The sequence below is a fragment of the Achroia grisella genome, unplaced genomic scaffold, assembly GCF_030625045.1.
Source record: "Achroia grisella isolate CSIRO2021 unplaced genomic scaffold, CSIRO_AGI_Agris_v1 utg874, whole genome shotgun sequence".
In the NCBI taxonomy this organism is placed as follows: Eukaryota; Metazoa; Arthropoda; class Insecta; order Lepidoptera; family Pyralidae; genus Achroia; species Achroia grisella.
Genome location: NW_026713051.1, coordinates 1,893,193 through 1,908,630, shown reverse-complemented (window position 1 = coordinate 1,908,630; position 15,438 = coordinate 1,893,193). Strand labels below are relative to the sequence as shown.

Here is a 15,438-nt window from a genome sequence, read left to right as displayed (position 1 = left end):
TGTTTTGACTATCCAGCAAAAATACAGTTTAGTCAAAACAAGTCCAATAAAACGTAAACTGAAAATATATTGTAGGTAGATTAAATACGAGTTCACATTTAGGATTTAAAACATCGTAATTATTCTTGAAATCACAAATATATTCAGAACTAGCTGTTAACGCGACTTCGTCCGCCTGGAATTTAACTTTGTTTTTGTAAAATAAAAGTAGCCTAAGTTACTCCTTATTACATTAGCTACCTGCCATAAATTATGACGGGACTCATAATCGGTTCAACCATTTAGAGGTTAGCCAGAACAAACAGATAGACAGACAGACCAAAAATATAAAAAAAAATATTTTGGTGTATGTACCGTATTTATGTTCATATGCATGTAGTAAAAAACGGTTATTTCAATATTACAAACAGACACTCCAATTTTATTTATATGTATTGATAATGCCATTAGATAGGGTAGGAAAGTATCTAAGTATTTTATGAGAGTTTAAATTTATTTTTGAAAAGATCATCCCGAGAGTTTACTCTTTTTAGATAAAACTAAAGTAACACATACATTAATAGCTAATACTTTTATTAACAATATTATATAGTCGAATTGATTATTATATTGGTGACTTTCAATGAGTATTCCTTACAAAGTTCCTTCAAGTAGTTTTCATTTATATAGATCGCTGTCCCGTGTCACAAACATCTCAAAAATACTGAAAGGCAGAATAATCTTAAACAAATAATGAGAGAGTTCGTTAATTTGAGTAACCTTGAGTAGATATGTGAACACTCATCGTTTCTTTGTGTTATTCACTAGTAGGTATAATTATATTTCGCATTACATTTATTATTATTTTAATAAGTGTATTATTTTGAATTTGCTCTAGTCATCCAATATGTAACGAACGCATACCATATGTATATGATTACCTACAATAGTCACGCAAATCAAATTAAAAACAATATTAGAAATATAAATAAAAATAATCTTTCGTCAATAACTTAATATTTGCACTTTTGAATTGTCACATTTTTTTTTCTACCACTCATTCGGAACGCAGACTCTTCAAGAAGAATGAGCAAAATGAAATTGCTGTTATCTATACATACATATAAATAAAATTGCAGTGTCTGTTTGTTATATTGAAATAACCGTTTTTTACTACATGCAAATGAATATAAACATGGTACATACATCAAAATAATTTTTGTCTGTCTGTCTGTCTGTTTGTTCCGGCTAATCTCTGAAATGGCTGGACCGATTTTGACGGGACTTCTTATGTCAGGTAGCTGATGTAATAAGGAGTAACTTAGGCTACTTTATTTTAGAAAAATAAAGTTAAATTCAACGCGGACGAAGCCGCGGGAACAGCTAGTATTCTAAATATAATAGCAATTATAATTAGTTTTTGTCTGTTTGGCTATTAATGGGAATGTTTTACATATTAGATTATACTTAACTAACCGATCTACAGCACATACATATATATATTTAACTGTAATACGATTACTAACTTGCCGGACCATCAAAAATGTTTACGATAGGCCCTTTAAAACATCCGTGAACGTTTACTCAAATACAAATTTGTAGTTGGATAGTTGGTTTATTTATGTTCTGGTCTACATTGATTAATTATCCAACATACAACAACGTATCTAGGTATCCACAATAATAGTGCGAGTCAGAATCACAGTTACAATGATTATAAAATATACCTAATGCAGTTGTAACAGACAAAGCTCTCTAGTGAGTAGTCGTCTAGCGGTTTAGCTCCGACGGTCGAAGGTTCGATTCCTCGCGCGGTGCAAACATTTGTATCCGTGTTTATGATACTTTGTGCGCCAGAGGCAGATCGGTCTGGGTTTTCTTTGTATATTATGTATGTATATACAAAAAAAATCTATGTATTTATATCAATTGTCTAATACCAATAAGTGCTCTGCTTACCGTGGGATTAGATGGCGCTGTGTTAATTGTCCAGAGATACTTATTTATTATTTCTTTTTATATATTAGCTATGAGTTCACTAACCGACGATACGTAGTTTCTAGAATCGTCTCTTTTGTTAGAAAATACTCAAAGTATCTAGAATACAAACAAAGGCTTAGACGATTTATAAACATAATCACATGGTAGTACGTGAACTCCTAGCGGTATCCTCAGACTAAAGTCGTATCCGTCAGGCGAGAGTTGGTCTTCAGCCGCTCCAAAATCCTCGCGGGTTTGAAGTGCCATCTGCACTCGCCCCGTACCGTCCGGAGAAGCTGTAAAGGTTATAATTATTATTTATTTTAATTCGGGTAAAAACTTATAAAACTATGTTAGTAACTTATAATATACAGATACAGAGATATATTTAATTCATATATATGTGTCCACTTATTCTTATTAATTTAAATTACGATAATTTGTTGATATTTATAAACAAATTGGGGCGGCGCATTGTCGACAGAAGCCCATGATCGACGTTCCGGATTGTATCTGGCGCAAAGGATTTCCCTAGCAATTCAACGTGGAAATGCTGCGAGCGTTATGGGAACCTTTAAGCCAGGTACGATACGGGACAATCATAGCAATAACCTTTTAGGTATATTTTTTTTTATTGTATATTTACCATGTAATTATTCATTTAAATAATTATAAGCTTTGTTACATATCTACTAATTATACCATTAATTTGTTGATAGATACTGAAAACTGTATGAACTCTCATACAAATCATGATAATTTGTTAATAGTAGTAATTTGCTGCTGTATGAGAGTTCATGTATACTCTCATACAGCAGCATCTCAGCAGACGTATTCCTGTCGGTCAGACATAGAATGTCTCTTTGACGTATCGTTTAGTCCGGGTTCATTTCCCACGCTGAGTACTAAAATTGTGTATTCTAAGCGTATCTTTTGTATCTGAATATTATGATCTCATAGAAAGACACGTTCTGGCCATAAAATTGTGACGTTTGTGTGTGTGTCACTAGAGATTTGCATTCGAATTACAAAGTTTTTATATTTATGCGGCAACCATTGGTTGCTTACCCCTTTGAACCAGAAATATTGCTAAACAGGCCATAGACTTAACACCCCTCAAATTGAATGGTGTAGTTATGCATAAAGATCTACTATCTGAAGATAATATCACAGTGGTAACGTCGAGGATAACAGTTTCTCCAACTCAGATAGGTCCAAAAAGAGAATAAAACAATATAGATAATAGTTCATCATCATCATTTCAGTCCGGAAGACGTCCACTGCTGGACATAGGCCTCCCCCAAAGATAATTGTTGCGTGAATATAATTCATATATAAAACTTCTCATAAACTTCATATAAAACTTCTTTAACAGTTACAGTTTATCGTAATAAAATAAAGCTAGTACACAAAAACGCAATAAATCGCTTGATTTATTGCACTTACGCAGTCATCATTATTTAGGCCTAGATAATCTAGAACGAAAGATAATATATTTAATCAGTGCTTTTCAACAGTGTTACAATATGAACAAAAGAAAACAAAGAAAAATAATTAAACGTAATTTAGACATGTATATAATTAAACATAAAATAAACATTTTTGACATAAATATAAATATAAGCACTGAAATGGGGCCTCTCAGCTTTATTGTATGTCCTATATAAACATACCGCTAGTTTTCAGTGGCACCCTGGCACCAAAACGAAAAAAAAGTATTAAAAAAAGGGGGAGGGGGGGTGGAGAGGCCACTATTTAAAATATTAATGATAATAATTAAAATAAAACAACAACAAAAAAAAATACTAAAGGAACAATAACATAGATACACAACTATAATACTTTGCCGTAAAATTGATAGGTTAAATAGTACATAGATAATTCTTATATAGTTTCTTAAAGGTGATTAATGACTTTGTCTGAAAAGTAACCTTCAATCTGTATTCTTATTCACATAGCATTTGTGTGGGTATCTACGATTTTGTAAAGTTAATGATGGGTTCATGTACTTTACAAAATCGTAGATACTTGTTTATCAGTATGATGATTATATGATAGTGGGATGAAGACCTTGATTTCTACATTTAATTCAGTTATCTAGTACCCATAAAACAAGCATTAGCTAGCTTAACTTGGGTCTAGATGGCGATGTGTGAATTGTCCTGTAAAAAAGTAAAAGTAAAGTTAATTCAGAAGACATGAAGACGTAAAAACGTCTATAAAATAATATGTATTACGGAAATATGAGTACATATATATATATTGAAATAAAATATATTCTTCCCTATTATTTGCTCTAATTATTGCACTAGCACTGGGTGAACTCGATGTCTAACATTGCAATTGTGCATTTAAAATTGACTCATAAAATATATATTATCGCAAATGTTTCTAATTAACCGGTCGTGATTGCAATCAGCTGGGTCGGAGCACAAAACATCTCCTCGAGTTCACAGCGGGCGACTGACCTTTCCCTCACTAAAGAATGCTATTATATTATCATTCCCACACATAGAGAATCTGCTGACAACCAAATTGGATAAGTGAACTGAAAACAATATAATAGTGACATATTTATACACAACTTGTATAAAATGGGAACAATATAATGATTGGAAATTTACAATATTCTATACGTACTAGCTATTCCCGCAAATATTGCCATATAAATTAAAATTGCTATTAAAAAATAGGGGTTGGTGATAGAAGAGTGAAAATTTAGGGTTTGTATTTATTAATGCCACATTAAAATATGTCCAAAAAATAAAAAAAACGTTAGGGTCGGACAACCTTTATCACGTAGGGGTATGAAAAATAAATAGTAGCGGATTTTCAAATCTACTGAATATGTGTATAAAATCTCATAAAAATCGGTGAAGCCGTTTCGGAGGAGTATAGTGACTAACATTGTGACACGAGAATTTTATATAATTACTAGCTGAGCCCGCGGTTTCATCCTCATGAAATTTATTAATTTACAGCCTATATGTTATTCTAATATTTAAGCTACATTACTGTACAGTTTCATCAAAATCCGTTCAGTAGTTTTTGCGTAAAACAGTAATAAACAATTCTTCCATACTCATAAACTTTCGCGTTTATAATATTAATAATAATAATAAGATTCAGATATAATATGAAATTGAACACCTTCCTTCAACAAAGGGGAATGAAGCAGAAACTGAAATAACTTAAACCTTTCATGAAAGGCGAAAGAAATAAGCCAGATTAAATTTCCGTTAGTATAGATATCTAACTGTATCAGTTCTATAGAAGTTATTGCAAAATGAATATTTAGGAAAGTGATCAGATTCGTATCAATTAGCACCTCATCAATCGATTATTATGAAGTACAATGAATCGAATTTATGTTTTGCAGTCTGATCGTACTAATAACAATAGCTGGAGTTTTAGTAAATTATCTTTTAAAGTGGAAGTTACCTGATTAGTCATTTTTAAAGACTTTTGTTATAAAACGTAAAATAATATGTTTTTAAAATACCGAGCATATTAATCACTTTCATTTTGATAACGTACACAATATAATCTGTAGTCTAGGCGTCGCAATGTGTATCTGTGGCTTCGTGCACATCTTATGAATGAATCGTATGAATTTCTTTACAACGCTGTTTATTTTTAGGATATTTCGCCGTGGCCCACCGGCTCGTCGGCGGCTTTAGACAGATTCACGTGGCGCCAACTCAAGGTGCCTCCGCTATAATACATCATATATACATCTATATAGGGTTGCCACAATCCGCAGCTACCATTACGATTCTAGATGCGAAGCGCGCGCAAACATAACTAAGTATAGTTTATAATAATAATAATTTATTTGCTCAAAAACACAGTACAAAAGATGATAATTAAAGCATAGTATTATGTGTTTTGCCATAGCAATGGTATACAAAATATTATTGTTAAAAATTTATACTTGAATAATCTATACAGAGAGAAAATAATACTAGTAGTAAAATAGGATTTTTTCAGAGTTCGCTACCAAGACCCGCCAGGGACAAGAATTGAAGGATATTCTTAGGAGCGATGGTTTTTATCTCCTCAGGATAAAGTGTAAATTTCCAAAGGAGATATTACGTTTATGCATGAGTGGGCTATGTGACCTATCCTAGAGGCAGAAGACAGTATATTGAATGTACATGGGTGTAACCTATAAAGTGATGCTAGCAGTCGCCGTTCAATAAAGCAATGATGTTTCAATTAGCACAAAATGCATCGGGCATGCATCATTGATCTATATCGATTGTTCTACATCTTGCCTTACTAGGTTATAGAGCAGAGAGTAATTATTGTTTTATTTATAGTTTATAAGCAGAAATAGAGAAGAAAGGAAATTTGTTTATTTGATACACATCAAATATAACAACACAAAATGTACAATTTCAATTTGGATCATTACTTCTGGTATCAAATAGGTCTCAGCTCAAAATATTCCGTGGCGAGGGGTCACGACGCTGGTCTGCTAGATCATAGTGCTACAGGTCCAAGCAATTGACAATAGCCCGAATCCCTCAATAAAAAAAATAGGTCACATAATACTATTACTGTATTTCATCATCATCTGCTTCTTCCTTATCCCATTTATTTGGGGTCGGCGTAATATGTTTTTCTCTTCCATTCATCTCTGTTCGCAGTCATTCCGTTATTTACTCCTTTTCTCACCATATCATCTTTCACACAGTCCATCCATCTCTTTTTCGGTCTTCTTCTACCCTTATAACCATCCACATTCATATGTAACACCGTCCTTAGGATATGATCTTCATTCCTACGCATTACATGCCCATACCACGATAGACGATTACTCTTTAATCTCTCTGTCACATAATACTATTACTGTATTTATTTGACATAATATTAAATAAAAAGTCTGTTTCAGTATTTTAATATTTTTCAATTTCCAAATTGTGTTATTAATATATAAGATGTTCTATCCATGTAGTTTGTATGTATGTATATTTATATATTGTATTTGTACATTAAAGTTTAATAAATAAATGATGTGGATTTAGGTAGAAATAGTACCTAATGTTTTTAGATGGACCAGGATCGAATTCGCGACCTTAATAATTTAACAAGTTGGTCGAGGGGAGAATTAGGCCACGAGGTTCTTAAAATATAGACACTGGATATTGGTACGTATTGTAGGAGTTTCAAGTGTCTATGTTTTGAGAACTTACTACGTTCGAGCTAAATAAATTGCAGATTATAGGGGATGAATGGATCTTATCTTGATGTCTTGTTGAAGGTTAAATTTGTCTATTGTTTGATGTATATATTAAATACTAGCTGTTGTCTGCGACTTCGTCTGCGTTTTGGTAGTTTTTCGTAAAATAAGTAGCCTAACTAAGTAAGCCTTCCTTACATTTTTCTTCATTGTTCTGCTTCTATTGATCGTAGCGTGATGAAAAGTATACTATAACCTGCCCAGGAGTATGAAGAATAATTGTACCAAGTTTCGTTAAAATCCGTCGAGTACTTTTTGTTTCTATAAAGAACATACAGACAGACAGACAAAAATTTTACTAATTGCGTTTTTGGCATCAGTATTGATCACTAATCACCCCCTCATAGTTATTTTGGAAATATATTTCATGTACAGAATTGACCACTCTACAGATTTATTATAAGTATAGATAATTTGACTATCTCGGTAGTCTAGTAGTTACACAAACAGCCTTACTTCCGATGGTCGCGCGTTCATTTCCTCGCAAGATCAAACATTTGTATTCATAAGTATGATTGTTTGTATCGGTCTGAGTGTTTTCTATGTATTACAATATTATGTAGTATTTACGAAAAAATCTATGTTTTTGTATCAGTTATCTAGTATATAACTTGGGTCTAGATGGCGCTGTGTGAATTGTCCTAAGATTATTATTATTATTACTATAAACGATACACTCAATCCAGTACAACCTAACTAAATCTACACCGTAAACTTATTTATTATAAAGTTCAAATTTACTCAAACTTGATCCGAAATGTATTCATAGACGAATTGAATCTGTAAATTTCAAACACTAATGGAACCATAGATTATATAGAAACTAATATTAGTTCAATATCTTTTGAAAGGAACATGTCTGTAATAGACATTTGACGTATATACGGTACGTCGTAGGCGTTTATATAGCTATATATACGTGTATATAGCTATTTAAATTTCTTTACTCATTGAAGATCAAGGTCGATTGGTAAACAACACCCAATTTATATTTGGTAGTCTTCAAATGTATGTGTATGTATACACTCTTATACATTCACATATAAATGTTATAATGTTTACAATCTTCTTAATATTTTTTTTCTTTTCACAGACATAGAGTCCGTGCTCTTATTATATGAATATACATTATTATTAATTAATTAATTATTATTAATATTATAAACGTGACAGTTTGTAAGTATGGATGTTTGAAAGAGTTACACGCTAAAACTACTAAACGGATTTTGATGAAACTTTACAGTAATATAGCTTATGCATCAGAATAAAACATAGGCTATATTTTATATTGAAATAAAACGCGGGTTAAACCGCGGATACTGTTAGTAGGTATAGTATAAATAATAACATTATATGTACTTATAAATTTAATAAAAAAAACGTAAATATTTGTATATATGCACCAGAAAAGGAAAATAAAAAATAATATAAATAATTGGAATACTAAAAAATGTATTTGCGTAATACCGAGATTGTATCAATGATACTTGTTTTATTGAATGATAATGATTTTTTGTTTTCTGACATAAAGATTAAATTACTATACAATTTTAATAGGCACATTGTGTGAATTGAGTGATGTGATTATGTGATGAGACAGCTATCCGAATGTGCGGTAGATTACAAATGTTAACATTAACATCTTTGTAATTTAATTATTGTTTTTGTTTTGTCTAATAGGTCTCCAAGATCTACCTATTCGGCAATTAAATCAGTTATCCTAACCTTGATTTGATATAAACTGCCTTCTTCTACGTACGTAAGATAATAGAATAGAAAATAATTTATTGAAACAATTTAACCACTTTTGTATTTGAATAGCCAATTCAAATACAAAAGTGGTTAAATTGTTGAATAGCCAATTCAAATACAAAAGTGGTTAAATTGTTTCAATAAATTATTTTCTATTCTATTATCTTACGTACGTAGAAGAAGGCAGTTTATATCAAATCAAGGTTAGGATAACTGATTTAATTGCCGAATAGGTAGATCTTGGAGACCTATTAGACAAAACAAAAACAATAATTAAATTACAAAGATGTTTATCGATTTTCATTTCTGTATTATGCAAGACTAGATGTTCCCGCGATTTCTTCCGTCTGGAATTTAACTTTATTTTTCTAACATAAAAGAATATTTCTAAAATAAAGTAGTCAGTTACTCCTTATTACATCAGGTAGCTGCAAAAAAAACCCCGTCAAAATCAGTCCAGCCATTTCAGAGATTAACCGGAACAAACAGACAGACAGACAAAAATTGTAAAAAATGTTATTTTGGTGTATGTACAAGTATTTATATTCATATGTATATAGTAAAAAACGATTATTTCAATATTAAAACAGACACTCCAATTTTATTTATGTATATGTAGATGCTTTCCCACGCGAGGATTGCGAGGAATCTGAGGACGGTTGGAAACCGCGAATGTAATGCGATAGTGCAAGAGCAAGTTGATTTGAAAGGAAATCTTAAGGGAGGGCACGGTACGCTGGTTCTGGAGTTGAATGAAAGAATAATGCAGTAATAATGCAGGTGCCGGGGAAAGTCTAGGTAGTCTAGGCATCATAAATATTTATAGTAGTTGCTTTCCAAGTTAAATTTTCGGCGAACACATAAAATATAGAACTTATTTTTGCGGGACCAATGGTTACAGTTGACAGATATTTTTTTTTTATTTATTTAGGACAAACATAGTAATAAATTATATTATATATGTATACAATATGTGATAAGATGGAAGATAAATGTATCACCAACGACGTTAATCACAGTTTACTATAGACAATACATATAAACATGCTAATTTGTTTACGAGTAGTGCTGAATTTTATATGAAGTTACAAATATGAACTTAAAATGCAACTTATTAATGGATATAAAGAAAGCGTAAAATGAAATAAAATATAATAATAAAAAATAGGAATTACGAATAAAAATTAATTAATATATATTAAGTTAAATGGGTTATAACAAAGTCTGACCAACCATCTTTTTAAATAATGCAAGGTTAAACGTATAGACAACTAGCTTTTGCCCGCGACTTCGCTCGCGTTAATTTATCCCCTCAGGGGTGGAATTTATCAAAATCCTTTCTTAGGGGGATGCCTACGTCACAGTAGCTTTATGCATGCAAAGTCTCAGCCCGATCGGTTTAAAATTGACAAAGTTTCATACAAACTTTCATCCCCTATTTTATCCCTTTGGGGGTAGAATGAATCAAAATCCTTTCTTAGCAGATGCCTACGTCATAACATCTACCTGCATGTTAAATTTCAGCCCGATCCGTCCTGTGCGTGGATAGATCACTACGTCAGTCACCTTTGAGTTATATATATTTAGATGTATACTAGTATAGTATGTATAGTATTCTTTTTTTATTGCCTAAAACTATCCCAAGGGAGCGAAGTGGAGAAAAGAAAATGCTTATTAACCTTCATACTACGCGGCGAAGTGACCAGTATAGCATAAGTTCAATATAAAGTTTTCATATTTCTACTTTGTTTTTGGTGAAAATTCAATTTCATCAGCGGCTTATTGTTTTTTTCTTTTTTCAGTTTCAGCTTCTCTATGACTAGCCTTTATGCAATTTCCTAACTGAATCCCACTACCCATAACACTATACTTATTTCGTTAAGTATATTATTTTGCATTCAAGTCTATTCAACAGATTCCATTTTTACGTGAATGTACGTAAATTGCCAATTTAATTTTAAATTCTGCCTGTACAAATTGATTTTGTTCCCGACGACGTCAAATTGTTTCTAGATTGTTTTCGCTACCACAGCAGGGATTATGAAACTTATTTATTTAGAAATTCTTCGATATTAGATTCATGAAGAAATATTTTTGAGAAAACAGATTTCGAGCGAATCGAACATTGATTACGAAGCTTAGGTCTTATCTCTTATTATTATCTGTCGTCAGGTGTATTAATACACTTCGAGATTAAATTTTGAATGTTTAGCCTAAGAAATATTATTAAATAGATAAATTATCTGTCTAGTTTAGGGTCGGCAACGCGCACGTGACACCCCTAGTGTCTCAGGCGTCTATAGCATATGATAGCCGTATGCTTGTTTGCCATTATCGTAGTATAATAAAAAATTATATTGCAACTTATAGTATAATTTAGTCGAGGCCATTACGCGATTTTTATTACATTTCGGACTTAAAACATTCATTCTAACTACAGCGAAAAACGGGATGTTGCGTCAAATACACCTAGGTAGTTATTTTTATCTAGACAAACGTACACAACATTCTGGTTTGGAAAATAATAAACGATCCGATTCTCACCAGTAGTTGATCAATATTATTGAATTAGTTAGTGTTCAAGTTTGTAATTTTTTATTAGAGCTATTCCTAATTTTTATATTTAAGGTCCGTTTAATTGTTGTCACGATAAACATTTAAACGGCTTCCTAATAATTTTTTTTTTTCAAATTTATAAGTAGTCAGAATATAAAGGTTAAATACAACCACTAAACAATAAATAAATGTTATTAAATTGACAACTACAATCTCTGATATATCTTTCAGATCTCAATCATAAACGGGACTCGGATAGCGACTTGAAGGACTTCCTCAGTGAAACGAATATATGGATACTATTGAATACTTGTTCTATTATGGATAAAGGAACAAATGAGTTTATCGACTGAGTCGACAACTGCGTATATTTTCATGTTGATATACTACAGATATTAGACAGCCATGCTGTCTTACATGGTGCCAGTGGAGGAGAAACCTCCTCCAGTGCCGGGGAAGGGTCGACTCGCTTTGGAATTAGTGGGGAGCCCTGGCAGTCCAGAGTCGGCTGCGAGAAGAGCCCGCAACAATATTTCCAAAGAATCATCGACGAGCTCGTTCGCCAGCGATCTTACGATATCTTCGTCGACTCCTACTGGAGCACTCGACAAACCAAAACACAAGCTACTTAGCAATGGAACCAAACATACCACGCTGAAGAGGTAAGCTTTAATTTTTTTATATAATTCTAACGGTAGTTGCAATATTGTTTTAGTACTAGATGCTACGAGTCGCTTACGTTCTGGAATGTTCTCTACGAAAAGTCAGTACATTCTACTAATAACATTGAGCAATCCAATGCTACGAGTCTTGAGTATGCATCTGCTGTCGAAGAGTCAGTACATTCTGGAATGTTCATTGTATTACATATATTCTGTATTCGACACACGACAGTTGCAATTCTACATTACGTATTGGCAAGATATTTGTTGTTTTCAGTTATTTGAAAAATAGGAATAAATGAATAATAGAATTTTATAGTTTGTACAGTAACAAATAACTTTGTGAAAACAATATAAAATATGTAGATTTTCTTAGGCCATCACATTATCACTTCATCATTGGTTCCTCGTTTCGAATTATAGTAAAATGTTCATGCATGGAATTCAAATATCACATATATATTCATTCATTCAATAAAAAAAGAACAATGGCGATCGTTACGTTCAACCAAAATTGCTTATTGTATGACTGCAATCGGAAAATTTATTTCACTCGAAAACTAAATATACCGGTTTGTATTGTAATTTAAATACTGAATATATAATTAATTTGTATAATATAATAGTAACGTTTTGTTTGATGCGTTACATATGAATGTTAGATATGAAAAAAGAGATGGATGGACTGTGAAAGATGATATGGTAAGAAAGAGAGTAAATAACGAGATGACTGCAAACAGAGATGAATGCTAGAGAAAAGTATATTACGACGACCATAAATAAATGGTAAAGGAAGAAGCAGATGATGATAAAGCAATGTTATGTCTGGTGTACAACAATATTAAATGAACCAAACATTATTCACTGAAGCAGCAATCATAACAACGTTTGATAATTGTGCAGTCAATTTGCTTGTAACCACATGTAGTTAAATGTTCGCAAATTGTTTCTAATTTAATATTTATTAAATTGACATTCACAAAGTTATACAATGCCATCACAACCCCAGCTATAAATTAAAGGTCAAACATACAACTATTTCGAAATATACATATTGACGCAAGAAGTCTTTATAAATATAATAATTATGACATTGTGAATTTGTGACCTAATTCATCCGATTTGGATGTAGTTTTACATGCATAGATCAATGGGTGAATGATTTTGGAAACACAATTGGACTCCATAGCGGCGTCGACAGTGTCTGCTAGTATATGTATATAATACTAATTGTACCCGCGGTTTCACCTGCGTTAAATTTTAGTATATAAATTTCTATAAATAATATAGCCTATATGATATTTTGATGCCTCAGTTATCTTAATGTAAAGTTTCATCAAAGTCCGTTCAGTAGTTTTTGCCTGAAAGAGTAACAAATACTTACAAACTGTCGTATTTTTAATATTATTATAAAAAGATTAAGTACTTACTTTTGACATAAACAACTATATTGTTTGTGTGGATAATGTGACCAATATAAGTATTAGTGTACTTGTTGTTACGGTTTGTTCTATATGATACTTCCAAACTCTTGTAGGAACTTATGATTTAGTTCTCAACAAACATTATACTGTTCAATAGCAGTATTATTATAAGTTTTAAAATATAATGCCTTTTTAATTGTTATATTTTATACTCTAGAGCATCTATACAAAATATAATTATTAAATATTCTTACTTGTTATATTTTATATTTAATAGTAGACAAATTTAATTAATAAAAATAGTCTTAACTTTTCTGATGTCGTTGATAATGTACACGATGCCCTTAGTATGACTTCTGAGATAGCAATCTCAAGTGACACTTGGTAATTAAAATCATGACGTTCTCTGACTAATAGTTTGAGAAAGAGTATGACTTCACCAGACCTTTCACACCCAGAGTATGACTTCTGAGATAGCAATCTCAAGTGACACTTGGTAATTAAAATCATGACGTTCTCTGACTAATAGTTCGAGAAAGAGTATGACTTCACCAGACCTTTCATACCCAGAGTATGACTTCTGAGATAGCAATCTCAAGTGACACTTGGTAATTAAAATCATGACGTTCTCTGACTAATAGTTCGAGAAAGAGTATGACTTCACCAGACCTTTCATACCCAGAGTATGACTTCTGAGATAGCAATCTCAAGTGACACTTGGTAATTAAAATCATGACGTTCTCTGACTAATAGTTCGAGAAAGAGTATGACTTCACCAGACCTTTCATACCCAGAGTATGACTTCTGAGATAGCAATCTCAAGTGACACTTGGTAATTAAAATCATGACGTTCTCTGACTAATAGTTTGAGAAAATCTAAACGTCTAAGTTTGAGATCACTGATCATCGTAGACCACACTCTAACAAAATAGATCTCTTCATATGAGATAGATAGTTGATGAACAATTTATTTAACCCTAGCTGTACACGCGACTTCGTCTCCGTGAAATTTAACTTTAATTTTCTAAAATAAAAGTAGCCTAAGTTACTCCCTATTATATCAGCTACTTGCCAATAAAAGTCCCGTTAAAATCGGTTCAGCCATTTCAGAGATTAGCCGGAACAAACAGACAGACAGACAAAAATTGTAAAATATAATATTTTGGTGTATCTACCGTATGTATATCCATATGCATCTAGTAAAAAACGGTTATTTCAATATTACAAACAGACACTCCAATTTTATTTATATATATAGATATAATATAGGTTTAAAGACTAATGCACGCCAGTTATACATTTGTGTTTTTAACAATATACCTTATTTTAATCATAAAAGGGTACTAATTCAATCTAAGTGTAATTATAACAACTAATCGAAAAAAAAATCTTAAAAAGTGTTTCGACAATGAGATCACCTTGAATTATAATTACTATTGATATTAATAACGTGCCAAAAAACTTTTAGGATACGATTTACTTCCTCATCGCAGGTCACATAACAAAATAAATAAATAACCCTGGACAATTAACACGGCGTGGCGCCATCTAGTCCGATGGTAAGCAGAGCTTGTGTTATGGGTACTAGACAACTGATATAAATCTTAAATATTTTTTTGTAAATACTAATATAGATAGAAAACGTCCAGACCAATACAAACATGAATACAAATATTTTCACCATTGGAGGAATCGAACCCGTGACCATCAGAAGTAAATCGGTGTGCTAAACCGCTACACAACAGAGGCCATTAAAATGTTTCATAATATTGTGAAACATATGAGAATATCAAAGAATATAACTGCAGTGAACAAATAGAAAGAATGGAATGAAAACTCA

The 15,438-nt window shown here is 31.9% G+C and overlaps 1 protein-coding gene across 1 annotated transcript in view; it reads left to right on the top strand.

Annotated features, from left to right (window-relative positions):
* The window catches only part of LOC131853043 (uncharacterized), a 64,333-nt gene that overhangs the window by 13,273 nt on the left and 35,622 nt on the right, over positions 1–15,438 (top strand). The window contains exon 2 of the mRNA XM_059203835.1: positions 11,744–12,174. Within this exon, the coding sequence (XP_059059818.1) occupies positions 11,918–12,174 (257 nt within the window). The 5' untranslated portion in view covers positions 11,744–11,917. The remainder of the gene's footprint in view (positions 1–11,743; positions 12,175–15,438) is intronic.